Genomic DNA, 19,637 nt, shown 5'->3' with positions numbered 1-19,637 from the left:
ACATACAATAAACTGTATATATTTAAAGTGTACAATTTGGTAAGTGAAACTCAATCAAGATATTCAAAATATCTATCACTCCCAAAAGTTTCCTTCTGACCTTTTGTGACCCTCCTTCCCTCCTTTCCTTACTGCCTCCTCTCTCCATTCCCAGGTGATAATTGATTTGCTTTCTGTTACTATTTTTATTTGCATTATCTAAAATTTAACATAGATAAAATTATACATTGTGTGCAGTACTTTTTTTGTCTGACTTCTTTCACTCCAAAGAGAGGTTTCACTCCAAAAAGAGAGGCAGATTCACACTCAGCATGTATCAACAGTTCACTGTATTGAAGTGTTCCATGGTATTGAAGTGCTGCAGTTTTCAAATCCATTCCCCCATTGATGGACATTTTCATTGTTTCCAGTTTTTTTTTGGGGGGACCACGAATAAAGCTGCTATGAATATTTGTGTAGAAGTCTTTTTATGGACAAATGTTTTAATTGCTCTTGGGTGAATAGCAAGGAGTGCAATACCTGGATAATATGGTGGGCGTGTGTTTAACATTTTGAGAAATTGCCTGCTTTCCAAAGCAGTTATATTATTTTATACTCCACCAGGAGTGCACGAGAGTTCCAATATTTGATATGAGCAGTCTTTTTCGTTTGAGCCATACAAATAGTGTGTAACAATATCTTCTTTTTTTTTTAATTTATTGGGGTGACAATGGTTAGGAAAATTACTTGGGTTTCAAGTGTACAATTTTGTAATAGGTCATCTATATATCACATTGTATGTTCACCAGTATCTTATTGTAGCTTCAATTTGCATTTCCCAATGATTAACATTTTTGCATGTGCTTATTTGCCATATGCATATCTTCTTTAGTAAAGTGCCTGTTCAAATCTTTTGCCTATTTTTAATTGGTTTATTTTCTTAATGATAAGTTTTGACCATTCTTTAAATATTTCGCATACAAGTCCTCCATCATATATCTAATTTGCAAGTATTTTTTCCTAGTCTCTAACTTGTGTTCATTCTCTTACCAGTGCTTTCACAGAGCAAACTTTTAAAATTTTGATGAGTCTATTTTATCAATTTATTGTTTTATGCCTTGTGCTTTTAGTGTCGTATTTATGAAATTTTTGCCTAACCCAAAGTCACAGGAATTTCTCCTGTTTTCTTCTAGAAATTTTAGTTTTACAATATTTAAGTTAAAAAGTTAGAGGATGAACTGAATGCTGTGATATCAAGGCTAATTATTAAGACAGTATTATATTGGTATAAAGATAGACAAATATATCAACGGAACAGAATAGGGAGTCCAAAAATAGACCTACACACATGTGAACAACTCATTCTCAACAAAGACACAAAAGCAATTCAGTAGATGAAAGTCTTCCACAAGTGATGCCTGGATTTGACAACACAATGAACTTCAGTGCATACGTCATATCACACACAAATATTAGTATTTCAGTCATTGTAGTGGATAGTATTTTAATCAGCTAGTGTCCCTCAAAACTTCTTGTTCACCTGAAACCGCAGAATGTGACCTTATTTGGGAAGAAGATCTTTGCAGACATAATTAGATAAGTTAAGACGAGGTCAAACTGGGCCCTAAATCCAATGACTGGCATCCTTACACAGCAAAGGGAGAAAGATTCAGACACAAAAACACCCAGGTTAGAAGGTCATGTAATGATGGAGGCACAGACTGGAGTGATGCCAAACCAAGCCAAACCCAGGAATGTCAAGGATGGTCAGTAGCCACCAGAAGCCAAGAAGAGGCAAGGAAGGATTATTTTCTAGAGCCTTCGGAAGAAACCAACACCTGGATTTCAGACTTCTATCCTTTATAATTATGAGATAATAAATTTGTGTTGTCTTAAGGCACCAAGTTGGTGGTGCTTTGTTATGGCGGCTTTAAGAAACTAACACAATCATATAATGTGTGATTGGAAAGAATTATAATTCCATATTTAGTGTATATGAACATACAAAGTTCACTGCAAGCTCTAAGAAACATTCCTTTACAAACTGCTAAGGCTATTTTATAAGCATCATAGTAGCCTATGTGAGAAATATGATTATTGTTTTTACTCTGAAGGTAAAAATGAAAATTTAGATGAGCTTAATGTGCAAGCACACAGTTGAGTTATAACTTTAGAATTAACAAATTTCAAGTTTAATTATTCGTAAATTTAATTCTTTAAATGCTATGATGGAGAAATTGATCCCAGTTCATCAAAATAGTAAATTTCCTTCAGGCAAAGGAGAGAAAAAGGCAATGCAGTAGAAAGGCTAAGAGTACCCTGCAGCCTGACTGTGTGGTGGGAATCCCCACTCCCTCATGTACCAGCATCAACACAAGTCCTTATCATCTCTGTGCCTGACTGACATCATCTATAGCACTGGGGTAATGATAGCACTTGCCCCCCTGGGTTGTTCTGAGCATTAAATAAGTTACTATCTATAAAGCTCTTAGAATAGTGTCCGGTCCATAGAGAGTGCATGGTGTCTTCTAAATTTAACAACATCTTCTCAAATTGCTCATGGTTAACTTTGAAAGGAGCAGATATCTCCAGAACATATTTGGTATTCAGTGGTTCTCATCTAGGACCAGTTGCCCTCACTCTCCTGCCAGGTAAAGTTGGAAAGACGTAGAGTTGTCCTTCTGGTTGTCACAATGGAAGAGGTCTAGAGACACTGGGGGATGGGTGGGAGCAGGGACGCCAAATATTCTGCAGTATAAGAGACAGTTTCTCACAACAAGGAATTGTCCTAACTGAAAATGCCAGTCAAGCCTCTATTTGGGAAACACTGCTTGATAAATGCTCACTGAATGAAAGCTCAACTGCATGAAAATATATCCAGTGAGGTATATTCCCACTTTATAAAAATACAGCTTTTACTCCGGGAAAATCTATACAGCATATTAGTACCAAAGAAACCGAAGGAAATCTTTAGGAAGAAAATGTGTGCCTATTCCTTGCAGCACTGCTCTATAAAATGCTTGTACTGCCAGCTCTGAATACTAAGGAAAGCTCGTTTCAGAATGATGCGACATGGTTGTTATGGATGGCTAACAACACTGGCCCACACCACAGTGGCAGTGCCACTCCTCCCCTCCCCGTGACAGCCATAACGACCTTAGTCCTTACACATTGGAGGCAAACTGCCTACACTTCAAGACAGCACAAATTCGTGCAACATCTAACATTTATTGGGAGCCATGGCCTCCCGATTTCCTCTACCTGAGACAGGGCAAAAGGAAAAGAATGCCATCAAATGATAATATGGAAACTTCAGCTATCATTCAAATACTTCTTTTCAATTACTTATAATCTAATTTTAAAAAATATAACAAGATTAGAAAGCTTAGTTCTTATTTTAAATTACCCTGAAAAAACAATTTCATAAAAGCCATTGCACTCTTTTAAACAAATTCAGCTTACTTATTTATTTTATTTCTTCAAGCATTAATTTAACATTTACCAAATACCTATTCTGTGCAATCAATGGATTCAGGGCTATGTTAGACTGATTACTTGCTTCATGGAGCCTACATTCTAGTGTAATTTATAAGCAGACATATTTTGTAACTTCTGTGTGCTCACTGTACTCTTCAGTTAAAAAAAAAAAAAAAGTACTATTTTAAAATCCGAAGTCATTAAAAGTCATCTGAAGCAACAAAGCTAGCTAAACACACTTCAAATAAAACATGAAATGATCTGTTTCTCTATGTCATATTATTGTTTTCTATAGAGCAAGTTTTTCGTAGGGAGTTGCAAACTAAAACATTTGATAAGTACATTATTATAAGAATTTTGATACATAGGGATAACAAATGTTCTTACCTCAAAGAGTGGCAAATCATGGGACAAAAATTTTGGCAGATTTACATCAATAATAGATCTGAGCAGCAAAATTTCTTCATTTTCATTTGGATATTTCAGCTAAAAGAAAATATGCTCATGATGATACCTGCATGTGATAACTGCCCCCTCTGCATGTTCACACTCACACACACAAGCACACAGGCCCCAGAGGCAATTTAATCCCATGCAAAATTGTTATTTATTTTCATTTAATTGGATTGTTATTAAGTTTAGAAACTGACATTTATACTTGTTGAATTCTCTATTAGTTTATCATGAAAACCTAAGATTGAACTCACTATCTTGTCACAGATGCTCCTGGTAAAAAGCTATCAGCTCTGAATTCAGTATAGTTTGGGAGCCGCCACTGCATCTGTTTTGGGTAAGAGCTTGCTTGCCCTACGCGTTCAAGAGCAGCAGTGGGTTGGCTAAGCGGAAATAATCATAAAAAGTGGGCAATCATTTCTAAAAGATGCATTTGAATTTAAAACATATAAACATTCACTTATTTGCCCATATTTTGATGTCAAAGTATTTTCTTTGAGTGTAGAGTGCTGAACTATTTTTCTTGCAAAAAAATACATCAATAATGCACCATCTGCCCCATCCAGTTTTGTGCTGTTCTGGTTTGTTTTGGATTGTTTTTTAAAGGGGATCATGCTCTTCAAAGATACTTGTGAGACAATCTAAGTGTACCCTTATCAATTTTTAAGGTGTTTTGTTTTTCAGTCTTATATATCTTTTCTACCCACACCTGATTCAAATTCAAATGTTTAGCATTTCATTTTACTGAATCTTTCTTAAACAATGAACTTTAGTTTTCTTAAAAACAAAACTCTTCATGCTTATATAGCATCAGTTTCCTCAACATTTAATTAAATAACATAAAGACAATAACATTTCTGACTGGCTTCAGAAAGTTTCAGGGAACTGACTAAGGAACACAGCTCATCTAATAGAGGTAGGAGGGAAGCGTAGCTCGCTGCCTACCAGTTGCGTGCTCACGGTGGGCATGTGTTAGTGTGTTCCAAAGACAGAGTGGAGATGGCTGGCAATGCACTAAGTCACTTAGGTAGCGGATGTTTCGGAAAACTTACATTAAATTCCAAAACACATGTTTGTAAACCCAAAGTTTACTAAAAATCTGGTTGAACTCTGAACTTGTTGCTTATGCCCATATAAACTTCACATAATTCACACACAAAAATCTGAACTTGGAATTATTTTTCCCAACTTCAGTATTTTACTCAACGTCTCCCTCCAAACTTTCTCCTATTAGCACGCATTTCATTTTCCAGAACCCTCTTCCTTTTCTCTAAAATCGTTCTGCCTAATAAATTCCATGTTCCTACTTAACTGGCTCTAACCTTATAAAGTCAGTGATACCTGGCAGTCAAGTTCAGCTGTCCCTGAATCTCCGGAACCCTCAGTGGCAAAGCTAGTCCTGCGCACATGAACTTTGCCTTTGGATCAGTCTAACCACACATAAATTAGAAAGTGTCAACACTTGATGTTGTTAGTTGAGAGGCTATTACTTTAAAGCAAATGTTTTCATTGTTTCTTGATATAATAGAAACAAACTTCGAAATATTCAAGGCAACACATTTAACAAAATTAGCTTTTGACAAAGAATGATAGGATGCTTTTGCAGGATTCATTTGCTGTGGAACTTTAAGAGCTCAATTCCATAGTCAAGATGTCAGTGATAACAGAAACTAGGACATGCATTATCTTTCCCATTATCTGACCACAGTGTAATCATGACATGCCAGGTTAATAAAAATTGTTGCTTCTAGTTGCATTTACTTATTGTAAAAAACAATGACACGTTAGGTTAACATGAAATAGACTATCACCATTGTATATTAGAATTCTGGGTAACATTTTTATAGAAGATAAAAATACATACCATTGTTCTTAATTATGTAGGATATATTTTAAAATCTTTATCTTCTACAAATCATGAACATGAACATTTTATAAACTCCAACGTCACATTTTTCATTTTGCCATTAACTATAGCCTATCTTGTTTGCTTTCATAAAGAACTAATGTACAGTTATATTTCATGGTTCCATAAAATACTTCCAATGAAAAGTTACCTAAGTCATAAAATATTCAGGTTTTTCATCTATAGCGTTATGACTTATACCATTTTAAAATGCAAACATTATATTGCAAATCTATTACTACTAGTCTACAGTTAGTTGCAATTGTGTAATTATATTGGCAGTGTTTAGGGACTTCTGCATGTACTTATTAATTATACATTATTTCCTTTAAAGCTATACATGTTCGTGTAGACTGAAAGCCTTCAGAGTATTTCTCAGCAACAAGGAATTTCATTCCTCGGCAGTACCTACTTTTGTATATTTAAAAGTATGTAACGGAACTTAAATCACTAAGAATTACATGACTGAGGTTTTACAAACTATACATTTCTTTTTTCATATGCAAATGATCAGTTTTTTTACTATAATAACTGAACTTTTTTTTTCAGTTGATGAAACCAACTAGTTATTAGAACTCTGGGAAGACTCATAGTCCTGAGACTTAGAAATAGGAAATGGATGAATAAAAAACAAGTTGAGTCTCTACCTTTAGATTCCCAGCGGCAGTGAGCACGGACTTCACAGCCCTCATTCCGTAGTCATAGTGATGTTGCGATGACAACTGCTCTGAACACAAGCGATAAGTAGCCACAATTTTTACTGACAGTGGCCGAGCTGTGACAAACCCACAGGAGTACAGGACTATTTCGGCAATCATGGCATAATCAGGCACCATCATCGCTACTGTCCGAAAGAGAGCCTATGGGAGTGGAGAAAAATGTGCTTTTAAAAAGGCCATCATAAAGATAACCCTATTTTTAATTTCATTACAGGTTACAACTTTATAGTTTTTCAGCAATGTTATTATAGTACAACGTCCAAATTATATAGGTAAAACAATTCTAAAACCTGACTTCTTGTTATTGCGATGTTATAAATTTATCATTAATTTTTTATGTAAATATTTTTCCTTGAATTATGTTTTAAGAACATCTTCAAATTTCTATCGTGCTTAGATCTTTGGTGTATTATTAATTCCCGTAAGTGTTCAAGTACAATTATATTCTATTCTTCTGTAGAAGTGACATGTTACAGAGCAAAAGCATCAGACTCTGCAGGGAAGTTCAAAAACCGGACTTCTCATCTGGACTGGTGAGAAAGTACCTAGTATTGGAAGACTGGGCTTCAAGTGAGGCTCTCTAGGTATTTAATTAATTGTGTAATTTGGGGTTAATCGGGTATCACCAATAACAAGGTTGCATTAGATAAAATATATATTTTGGGATGTTATTAACTTTTTTGAGTCTGTAATCACCATGTCAGTCTTTTACCAAGCAAAATAAAGGGGGAGGGGGGAGGAACTGGACGTAAGACATGGATAACAATTATTAGAGATAAATCAGTTTTCCAAATTGTAAAGATTTTTTTCTTATACTATTTTAAATATTGTGGGACAAATTAATGTCACGTGATGGTAAGTAAACAGAAAACTGAATCGATTTTAAAAGAATAAATAAGAAAATTTAAGTTTAAAATGGTGGTATGTGTCAGGACTTACTTCAATAGCTCAGACACGAAAACATGAAATTCTTGTATTATAGAGGGAAACAAAACAATATTACAGAAAAATGACAATAGTATCCAGATAGTGAATGACAATCATAGTGAATGACAACTGTAAACAGATAGTTTGTAAGTACCTTCTGGGAATTAGCTGAATTACCAAAAACCCAAGGCAGATAGAAAATAAGAACATCTTACTTAAGTGATCTGATATGACTCTTCCAAATTGAGAAAAAATGAGAGATTTGCATCAAGCAAGATCCTTCCAATGTGTTATCTGAATTACTAGCTAGAGGCCATGGTACTGCTATTTTATCATTAAGGTTACCATTAAAGAAAGAAGGAATAATATGGTAAAAATATAAAGCTTGAATAAATACCTTGAGAAATTTAAGCAAATGTTCCAACCACTACATACTTGAGGAAAAAAGAATAAAGAATACAACAGAATTACTATACAGATGGTACCTCTTTCAAAGGGTAGGTTCTCAACAACTTTTTTTCTTAATTAATACAAGAGAGAATGAATGAATTAACAGATCAGTCAGTCCGTCAATGGCTAGGTTTGAGTAAAACAGTCTTTCTACCATAGTACAAATTGTTACTAGTTTGGAGGCAACATCCAGGGCTGTGTGCTGTAGGTTTTACTCTGACTATCTTCAGGTATATCACAAATTCCTATTCACATTCTCTCAGCATAATTAGCACTATGGTTGTGGAACACCATGAAACAGACATATTGCTGGCCGTGAGAAGGAAAAACAGAGCAAGGTAAAGAAGTTTCATTAGGTTATCATGTTGTTCCATTTAATAGAATTCCTCCACCAAAGATTTAACACTTGTTCTTATTTATCACAGAGAAAAACAGCTGATCAAAATATTTCTTTAGGCCTAAACTGTTATGGTGGCAGATGTTCTAATTCAATGGTTCTCAAACAAAGTGTGTGACATACTAATATGATACAGTTTGATTTGAAATGTCAGAAATAACTTCTTAGTAATAGCAGTAAGTATAAGGATAATTCGTGCTGTTTAAAAAAATTAAATTGGATTCTAGCTTAACTAATGACATACTTTCTTGAATGTAAAAATAAATAAATAAATAAATAAATAAATAAATAAATAAATAGGAGGGGATTATAGATCCAGATAACATGCCAGGACTTGAATAAACTCCAGTACATGTAATCAATGTGAGCATTACCCTCCAAGTGTACCTCAGCAGAAATGAATGTTCAAGAATAGTTATTTTAGGGGGCGGCCAGTTTGCTCAGTGGTTAGAACGCGGTGCTCTTAACAACAAGGTTGCCGGGTCAATCCTCGCATGGGCCACTGTGAGCTATGCCCTCCACAGCTAAATTGAAACAACTACTTGACTTGGAGCTGATGGCTCCTGGAAAAAAACACTTAAATAAATAAAAGTTGTTTTTGTTTTGTTTTGTTTTGTTTTTTTTAAAAAAGAATAGTTATTTGATTGCTTCTGCCCCGTTTGGTGGAAGAAGAAGGGTGATACATAAGGAAGTATATATAATTCCTAGAGTATGCTTTCAAAGGATTGCATATTGGGTATAATTAAAAAAAGAAAAGATAAAACCTCAAGCAATACTTCTTACCATTTCTTTCCTAAGGATTGGAAATAGGTTTCATAAATATTGTGACCTGTTCAGGAGTAAGCAAGGTTTTAGTCGAGTGAAATGGAGGATTTAGGATCTGCTTCACTTTTTTTCCTCTGTACTACTATCGTGTTTCATCCTACATACCCTCTGGAAAGCTTTGTATCAGGTTATTGGCTTTGTGACATTGGAAGAGCTAGAATATGCCTATTCTACCAGGTTTTCTAACACTTAACTATTCTGAAGTGATTATTGAGTATAGATTCTTCAGAATACTTTCAATATAAAGTATAGCTTCTCTAAAGTGGAGATGTATTTAAGCAATTGCTCTACTATGTAAGCATTATCTAGATGAACAAGATGTCAAAATGGGAGTCTTTCCGCCTGATATGATACACATCAGTTACCAAAATACATAGGATCTACACAATACACAAAATTTAAAAAGGAAATGTATACAATTCTTCATTTATTTGTAGATTATAAAATTTTTGAGAAAGTAAGTGAGGAAGAAGGATTTTGGTAAAGATTTCCATTGAAGGGAGTTTTTGTTATGCCCTGAGTCCCCACCATACACCTCTTTGCCCCCAAGTTCAGTGAGAGCTTGATGGGTATGCCCATATTTGGGGGGATATGGATCAATGCCTGACTCATGTATGAGAAAGCAAAAGTGGCATGTGGCAGCAGAATCAATGTGGTCTTCACTGCTGGAGGTTGTTTGGACAAAGGATGCGTGAGATGTACATACTATGAACAAGAGAGAGCCAAGCTGGAGCCATCTTAAGTCCTGCCCAAGACACTCCCTGGCAAAGTGAGCACTCTCCAACAGTGAAGTCTGTGTGGAGTCACCCACCAGAGATCCAGGCAGAGAGGAAAGATGGTAACTGCAGAAACAGAATCCATCACCCACGTCTCAGTAGTTACAAGTGTAGAAACCTAATAAAGGAGTCCTGCCAGGTCAAGGAGCTTCACACAGAAGGTTGTATCTGAACCATATGTATGAACAGTGGTTCACTACTAGCTTAAATGATGAACGTGAATTTGTCAGGCAGGAAAGTGGTCACTTAGGTATGTAGGGGAACATTCAAGAGGGCAAACAGCATGTGCAAAGGCCCGGGGACCTCAGGTGGCTAGTAAGGCCCAGTGTGACAGATAGATGCAGGGAGATGGCAGTGCAAATGCAGTTGGTCCTAATGACAAGTCTCTTGTAGATCAGGCTAAGACATCTGAACTTTATTCTGTAGGCAAAAAGAAGCTCAGCAGTTTTTTAAGTCTGGAAATTCTATGATTATATTTCTTCTGATAGATAACAATGGTAGCATTGTAATGGGAAATTCATTATAGTGAATTTCAGTGGCGAAGAGACTGGTGACAAGTGAATCGTTGCAGTAAGACATGCGAGAGAAGACTGAAGAAGGGGAGAAGCAAGTTGTGACTGGATAGGAGCATAGGAATTATAAGACTTGTGAAATCAGAACCCTAGGTTTTGCAACTGGCTGAATCACCAGGTGAAGAGGGAGGAGGCTTCAAGGATGACTCTGAAGACAGGTAACAACACTCCCTGGGCCTCAGCAGCATTTGTTTGTACGTTTTGTTATTAAGCAATACACAACTTAAATTTCAGACTGAGACTGACTTTTTTTTCCCCAAAAAATTGTTATGAATTTCCATACGTACTTAAAAATAGATGTTCTGCTGCAGCTCTAACCAAGAAGCCTGCACAATAGGAGAAAATTTTAAACAGCTATCAGTATTTGAGAGACACTTTGGCCTAAAGTGGAAAGAAAATATATTCCCTCAAGAACCACAAGGTGAATATTTTAACACCACTTCAACCTGCACAGTAAATAAAACTATGGAAAACTCTGCATAGGGCATTAACGGACTCAACCAATAATGGTCCCAGGTTTTTATGATTAGCTACTCACAGAATTTTTGCCTTTACAAACATTTATGTGTTCAGATTGATCCTAGTGTATACAAGAACAATGTAAGTGAGTGGATAAAAGAACTGCTACAAAAAAAGAGCTTTCCAAATGTAAAGACTCTGAAAGTTGCAAAATGCTTCTTGGACAAAGAGGATTTACCAGTTTTTATTTTTTAATCATACCTTCCTTCACTGAGGCGAAGCAGTAAACCACCTCGTCTAACCTATAAAAGCGCATGGAATGGAAATACAAAAACACTTGGCAGCAGTAAGTTGTGTCAAAAGTCCTTTAGGTAGAAAAGTAAAATCCCTCATTTCGTCTGAGAAGCTGTCAGTCTAAGCATGTGAATAGTGGGGAGGAAGGTAGGATTTAGAGTCAAAAGACTTGGGTTTGGATCCACAACTACTGTGTTTCCTCGAAAATAAGACCTAGTCGGACCATCAGCTCTAATGCATCTTTTGGAGCAAAAATTAATATAAGAGCCGGTATTATATTATATTATACTATATTAATCATATTATATTATACCCAGTCTTATATTACAGTAAAATAAGACTGGGTCTAAACTAAAAGCAACTTAAATGTCCAACATAAAGACATAGTTCAGTAAATTTATTTACAGAATTATGTTTATAAAGACAAGACAATGTTAATGTTATGAACTTGAAAAAAACACCCAGTATACACAATTGTCTGCTTTCGGCATTTAAAATTGGAAGATACAATACAGTAAGCAATAGAATGGATACCTTTTAATTATTTCCTTCACTTTCTAATTTTCTATAATTACTACAATTTTTTAAATATGAATTTTGGACATTGCATCTGGTACTCAAAAGCAATTTTTTTTTCTGAAGGTACTCAAATCTTTAAAAATTATTTTCTAAAACAGTTTTTAAAATATTTTGGATAAAATTCAAGGATAACATGTTCTTTCTTTTTAGATATTAACTTTGTAAATTACAGAAAAGATATGGATAATATAATTGCCCCTTTCATACCTTCAGATTATCTGGCAGTTCTGATCGCCCCGCATATCCAGGGTTCATTGTTATAAAGACAGCACATGTGGGGTCAAGTTTTAGTTCAGTTCCTTCAAACGTTAGTATATCAGCACCTGCATTAACACCTGGAGATAATCAAGAATGAAATGACTTAGCAATTCCATAGAAAAATGTAACTTGTGCCACTCAGTACCTCTCATATTTCTACTTTTTTCACACAAAGACAAACTAGTCCATTACCTCTTTGGATAGTAAGAATTTGTTGAGCAACCACAGAAAGTACTTCCAAATCAATTCTGTTAAACTCATCAAAGCAAGCCCAGGCTCCACAAGATAACAGTCCCTGGGAGAAAACAGTAACGAAATTTTTCAATTTTTATCTGATTGAATATTACATTGAAAATGTTGTGTTTTCACCTGATCTTTTCAAGAATTTAATATCCTATTAAGGAAATTGCTATTCACCTTTATCTTCAAAGATAGCTTTTTTTTATTATTATTACCAATTCATTATTCTTCATGAATAAAGAGTTTGATCAACTGGAAAATTTTCCAATTGATTTTTTAAAAAACTTTCTGTATATTTTTGGCATTTAGATATACACCCGTAATTTCAAAGTCTTTCTAACTTTTTATTTACATGTTGATTTTATTTGTTTTTTCATATGGATTCCATAGAATTGGTTGTAATAATCCTCTAAATAAGATGACTCCTCTTGCCAATGAGACTGGTTTGTGGTCTGTGGATATTAAAAGCCAGCTAACATAGTTTTAGACCCTAGTTTGCAATCTTAACTCATAGCTACTTCACAAATATGTGCCATTTGGTAATATGGAAAAACTGGAAAATCAAGCTTGAGTACCTCAGTCCAAATTTAAATTCTCTTTAAAAAATCAATTTAGCAAATATTTCTTGAATGTACATTCTATAGATTGTATATGTATGTATGTATGTTTCACTGAGTACCTGGTATGATATCTTTTATATAAGGAAACTAAGGCTATATGATATGATATTAAATAATTAGTACAAATCCACACTGCTAATATTGGCTGAACTTGAATTTGTACACAGTTCAATCTACTGAACCACACTGTATTGCACATGAACTCTATGCATGTCAAAGAATGTACATTTTTATTAATTAGAGAAAATTCCATCTGTGACTTTGACCTCTAACACATGATATAATAAAAGGCTTAGAAATCAGAGAACAGAATGCTTATGAAGTCATATATTCAAATAGTTTACACAGATTGTGAGGTTCTCAATAGTAAGACCCACGTCTTTTTTATTCTGTACCCCCATTATTCAGCATGATCTTAACACAAGTGTCCATATAATCAATAAATACTTGTTGATGGGCAAATTTAATACCATTTAGTGCATGAATCTAAATCAAAGAATTAAGAATATCATATAAATTCAAAAGTTGAGTAATAATTATAATCTGTTAGATTTGCTATTTTTTTTCTTAAATAATCATTACAAGATTGCATGTCATCACAGAGGATGATTACAAAGGTAATTGGTTGTTCAAATGTATTCTTGATATTTTATTCATTATCATTTTGACTTTTTAAAACTCTTATTCTAATTGTTTCAACATCACAAATGTAGATTTTTTTTTTATATCCCAAGTCTGTTATAAAATGACCAGGTCATATTTCAGCCAGGACCATATTTCAGCCAGTTTAATGTATGGGGTAGAATTGGCATATTATTTTTCATTTGTTTGGTTATTTTTTAAAATGTTAAATTTTTCTGGAGAAATTTTAGAAAAGTAAGGATTATAGAATTTTCAAAGTGTGCTTTGAAAATTACAGCAAATTACAAACAAATAAATAGAACCTATAATCCCAAATGGAGAATTTTGTGTTCAATTCTACTACCTAACATTTTAAAGAATAACAGGCTGTAGCAACAAAGTGCTAAATGACCAGCTGTTCATAGGTTCATAGACAGGGACTTTACATCTTAATTCCCCCATTTGCAATCATACAGACTCATAAGAGTGGGATTCTAACTCAAAATAAGAAGAAAAAAAGTACAACATGAATTTCATGTTTAACAGATAAACTAAAATGTGCCTATAAAAACAAGTTACCGAATCATATCTTGTTAATAACAACATCTATAGTTAAAGAAGCCTTCAGATTCCCACAACCTTCACATGACGTAGTAGTTCTCAAACTTTTATCTGCCCCAATGTCTTAAAGGGACACTACTCATTCCTATCAGTAATACTGACCCATTGTAGCAGAACTGGAGAGGGAGGTCTAGCTCCTTCCCAAATGTGCTTTTGTATAACCCCACTTCTCTTGAGAATTATTGAGATGGTATTTTGCCTTACTTAAACTATAATGTCTTTTATTTGCATTAAATTATGCTTCATTATAAATAACCTTCCTCTGTGAGCTGTTATCCTATTATAAAAAAATTAGGTGTCAATTCCAACCTTAAAGAATTTTCCTAAAGCCAGATAATCCAGCCCATCAGAGCAGTTAAACACAACACATTGTTTGGCTACAGCTTTTGCCAAGTCTTTGGTAGTTTCAGTCTTTCCAGTGCCAGCTGGGCCTTCAGGTGCTCCCCCAAGGTGCAAGTGAAGGGCTCCAAATAATGTTCTGAAATATAAGAAATAAACAATCTTTGTAGAATAATGTAATATTTTCATATACAGACTAAAAAAGAAAAGTTTAAACCGAGAACCAAATTTCCTACTTCCTCATCAATGATTTCTTTCTTTCCAATAACCTCTGAAAATCTCTGTGCATTACTTTGTCTATTACTATATTTCACTTCTTAATAGCTGTACATATGATAAAATCTAAACAAATTCACTCTTGAAATTCAGTGCTGGCATCTGGTTAATATGGAGAATTAGGCTGACCGTGAACCACCCAATCCCCCTAACTGCAAGCCTATGGAGATGGGACATAAAAGAAAAATAATAACTTTTGAAATACATGGCCATTTTTCAAAGAATGAAAAGGAAACCACTAATAAAGAGGGAATGAAAACCTGGAAAGACAATTAGGTGCTAAAGCTACAGAGGTGCATATTGTTTTAGTATTTGCATATCACAAATGTATACATATCCATATAGAAACAGGAAAAAAAAAACAACTCAAAACTGAGCAAGGTGAGGAGCTGGAATGGATCCATCTATAAAACCTAGAAGGCTACAGTTTCTGTAAATGAGAACTAAAATTACTCCAGAGAGACCAAAAAAAGGAGTCAACCACATAAGAGACAGGAAGTTTACACTTCACACAGGGCCAGATAAAAGCCTATATTATTCATGGAGGTGGCACCCAAATGTCCATTACCCATGGGCACAAGAATCCAAACTGAAAAATTAACATTAAAATATTTTTCTGGACCACAGAAATCCCTAGACCTTCCTCAGAGAGAAATGTGGAACTGCTCCATATGGACACTTCCACAGCTGAGAATATATGCAAAACTAAATGTGGAGAAAACTCCCCCAGAAAAGAGCTCACTGTTAAAACAGAAGAGAGAGAGATCAAAGTAAAGAGTCAGACTTGCAGTGGCGAAGGCAGATGGACAAAGGACTGAGGGTGTTCCTACATGCATGGTGCTCTGCCCTCTTCAGTATCCTGGTGGTTTGTTCGATAAGATTTTTAATGAAAAGCAATAGACATCAGAAAATTTTAAGAAGAAAAAGAAGTCAATTTCATAAAAGAGACAAGTTGAAATATGTTCAATGAAAAATATAATTATTGAACTTTTAAAAATTTAGCAAACATATTAAATAGAATAACCATAAAGAAAACTGAGAATTACATACTATAATAGAAGGTAAATATGGAAGATACAGAAATTTAATACAAGAAAAGTTAAGAGACATAGACGAAAGAAGAAAGACAATGGGGAAAGGGAAAAATTTTTAAGGCCATGGCTGAGAATTTTCCAGAATTAAAGAAAGACATGAATAGAAAATGTTCCAAGTACGATAAATAAAAACTAATCCACGTTTAGAAACATTACAGTGAACATAAACAACAAAGAGAACATCTTTAAAACTACAAGAGACAAAGAAATTTACCTACAAAGAAATAATAATTAGAATAACAGACTTCACAGCAGTAGCAATAGATGCCAGGAGAGTAACATCTTTGAGAGCTGAGAGAAAATTACTGTTCATCGACAATTCTATTAATATGTCTAGCTAATCTATCATTTAATAATTGAGTGAAGCCGGCCCTCCAAAAGTGAGGCAATTTTACACAAAGATAGAGCTCACTACTTGCAGAGCCTCACTGAAACCATTACTAAAAGAAGTTGTTTAGTAAGGAGAAAAATTAAGCACAAAAATAAGTCAAAGCAAGAAGAAATGGTGAGTAAAGGCAATGACATTATACCTTAATGGACTTTAAATATCTGGTAAAACAACAACAAAAAAACCAAACACTACTATTCATTAATATCTTAGAGTAACCAGAAAACTTAGGGAATCTACCCTAGATTTTGTCCAGGAAGAATGGGGAAAAACATTTGATAGCACAAGTTTAAAAGAACAGTGATAAGAAAGAATAAAATTGCTTTCTGTTTGCATCCTGAGACTGATTCAGTCAATAAGCTGGTTAAAATGACTAATTTTTTGGAAGAAAATGAAAAAAACAAAGTTGAATTTAGTATTTAACAATAATTTAGAATATGGGAAATGGAAACTTAAAATTAAAGTAGTTAAAGCCCTTTCATTATTCAAAAAGATGATAGAAAAAAATATATAAATAATACTTATGATCTGTCTAATGGAGATATCCAGCAGGCACGTGTGTGGCAAAAGCCACAGCAGACACCTTGGCTGGAAGTACAGATTTGGGGATCTGTTAAAGCCCAAGAGTGAATGAGAACACCCAGGAAACAGTGAAGCATGAGACAAATCACCACATTCCAGAATTCCAGAATTCCAGAAAATTCCATATTTCAGGGGAAACATCAGGAGACCTCAAATGATACAAAAGGAAGTCAGAAAGTTTCAAGAAGACAGGATATATGAACAATGTGAAAAACAATAGCAATACCTGACAATTGTTGGAGCTCCAGAGCTGGGAGGAAGAAGCCAGCAGAGAAAGACAAATTAAAGATCAAGTTGAGAGGAGAATTAGGGGTCTAGGAAAAGATTACATAGGACACATTTACTGAGGGGAAGATAATTTGGTACTGTATAAGAAATAAGTTAATAGTTTACCTGTAACACCTGTCAGTGAGTGGAGTAATAACTAACCTCGGGGAATTACCCAAGTATTCATATCCATACCGTAAGCCAGCATTAATCATCTTTGTTTGTAAATGATTTTCCTAGGATACATCAGGAAAAATAAAATTAGCTTAAATAATAGAATTCTAAATAATATGAAATCTCAAGCTCTTTTATAAATAATAGACATGTTGTAAACAACATCTTTAAAATATACTTTTCAGACATCATTTAATTCAGTAGAATTCAATATCTAATTTCCTTGGCTACGTAATTGAAGTAACTGGCTCCAATTTTTCCTACAGAATATCTTTGGGAAATATATTTTTTCTTATCTCCCCTATTTTTTTTTTACTTGCTAACACCTTTTTTAAATTTTATTTTTATTAAGGTATAATTGACATACAGCTTATAGTAGTTTCACATGTACAATATGATGATTTGATATTTGTGTATAATTTAAGCAGCAAACTATTTTATTAATTAAATCAACTAATTAAAGCATGCTATTTAAGTAAAAATATTATTTGTGTACATTGTGAAATGATCACAACAATAAGTCCAGTTAACATCCATCACTATACAGTTACACAATTTTTTCTTGTGACGAGAACTTTTAAGATCTACTCTCTTAGCAACTTTCAAATATGCAATACAGTATGGTTAACTATAGTGGCCACACCGTACTTTATATGCCCATGACTTATTTTATACCTGGAAGTTTGCTTCTTTTGACTTCCTTCACCCATTTCTCCCCCACTCCCACCCACAGTCTCTGGTTCCAATCCATGAGCATGAAATATCTTTTCATTCATTTGTGTCTTCTTCAATTTATTTCATTAATATCTTATAGTTTTCAGTGTATAGCACTTTCACCTCCTTGGTTAAATTTATTCCTAGGTATTATATTCTTTTTGATGCAATTATAAATGGGACTGTTTTCTTAATTTCTCTTTCCAATAGAAAAGAGAAATTATTTTATCATTATTCTGTAATTATCAATAATTATCATTGTTCCCCTATATTTTCAATCATTTGTTCAATTTATTTTTCACGATAGAATGGGTATTATCATTATCACCATTTTACAGATAAGGAAACTGATGCTTAAAGAGAATAAGTAATTTGCCCAAGTCATACTTCTGGTAAGGGGGGCATCTAGCATTTGAAACAATGATTCCACAGTCTGAGATCCTAACCACTATACACACAGCTTCTCATACAGTTTTCCAGGGTTCTGATTCCTGTATCTCCTCTCCTCTTACCCCAATCCCTCCCCAGCTTTTCACAAAAGTGAATGAGAACTTTACAGTCCATATCTCCAGTCACAAGCTCTCTCTTCCATTCTCAACAGGCCCAACTTTGCCCAATGTACTAACTGGTCCTGCTCCTCCTACCTTCTCAGTGGTGACGTTATCGCCATCCACCTGGATTACCTGATAAAAACCTTCCTTCCAGATCATGGAAGTTTTTGCTGATCAACCATCAGCAAAAAGTCCTACATAACTGAAACTATTTCCCATGTGAGTCAGCAACGCAAATGAAAACACTATGAGCTGAAATTGCTGCGTAATAACATTCAGTGGTATAACTTACTTGCCAATAGTACCTAAGCTGACTTAACCATTCGAAGTCAGAGTCATCACTAACTTTTTTACTAACAAGTGATATGAGGACATCTCTAGCATGAACATCCAGAACAACAAGGGCTCCCAGAGTAACACGATTCTGCTTGGACAATTTGCCACGGACCAAGGTGACAATATCATCAATTTGTATGTTACAGTTTTCCAAGTATTGCTCAAGAGCCTGAAAGAACATAAAAGACGATTAGTTAATGTGATCAGAATCCTTTTGAACCAAACCACTTTGACCTAGCATGTATACAGAGTATTTTCTACATTTTTTATCACAATTTTCCATATAACATAATTTTAAAATAATTCATTTTTCTTACCACAAAGATTTTAGGTGAACAAGCCCCACGTGACCAGATATTGTGGACATATGTGGTTGTGTACACCTAGTATCCTTTCCTTTCCTATTTGCACTCCTCTATGCTCTGTGGTTCTTTTCACTAGGCTTGGTAGACTCTTTGAGTAGGCCAGTCTGAAGCTATCACAAGCCTACCTCCCCACTGCGGAATAAAGCCTGCCAGAGACTTGTAGAGATGAAAGATAGACAATGAAAGAGACTGCAGCAGCAACAAAGCCCTGAGATCGTGATTCCAACTGCTCCTTCTTGGATCACATGAGTCCTTCTAATAATCTTGTGTAGGACTTCTGAGTAGGATTTGTGCCACTTGAAGTGTAAAGATCCTAATAAACAAAACATCTAACATTTTAGTTTATGGTGAGCGAATGCCAATTCTAAGGAGCAGGCT

The 19,637-nt window shown here is 34.6% G+C and overlaps 1 protein-coding gene across 1 annotated transcript in view; it reads right to left on the bottom strand.

Moving 5' to 3' along the window:
* DNAH7 (dynein axonemal heavy chain 7) overlaps positions 1-19,637 on the bottom strand; it is a 213,555-nt gene that overhangs the window by 119,677 nt on the left and 74,241 nt on the right. The window contains 7 exon segments of the mRNA XM_033111796.1: positions 3,844-3,942; positions 6,463-6,675; positions 12,021-12,148; positions 12,264-12,366; positions 14,483-14,651; positions 17,246-17,355; positions 18,851-19,063. Of these exon segments, the coding sequence (XP_032967687.1) occupies positions 3,844-3,942; positions 6,463-6,675; positions 12,021-12,148; positions 12,264-12,366; positions 14,483-14,651; positions 17,246-17,355; positions 18,851-19,063 (1,035 nt within the window).

Source organism: Rhinolophus ferrumequinum, chromosome 8 (genome assembly GCF_004115265.2).
Source record: "Rhinolophus ferrumequinum isolate MPI-CBG mRhiFer1 chromosome 8, mRhiFer1_v1.p, whole genome shotgun sequence".
Lineage (NCBI taxonomy): Eukaryota > Metazoa > Chordata > Mammalia > Chiroptera > Rhinolophidae > Rhinolophus > Rhinolophus ferrumequinum.
This window is presented reverse-complemented; position numbering and strand designations above follow the sequence as displayed.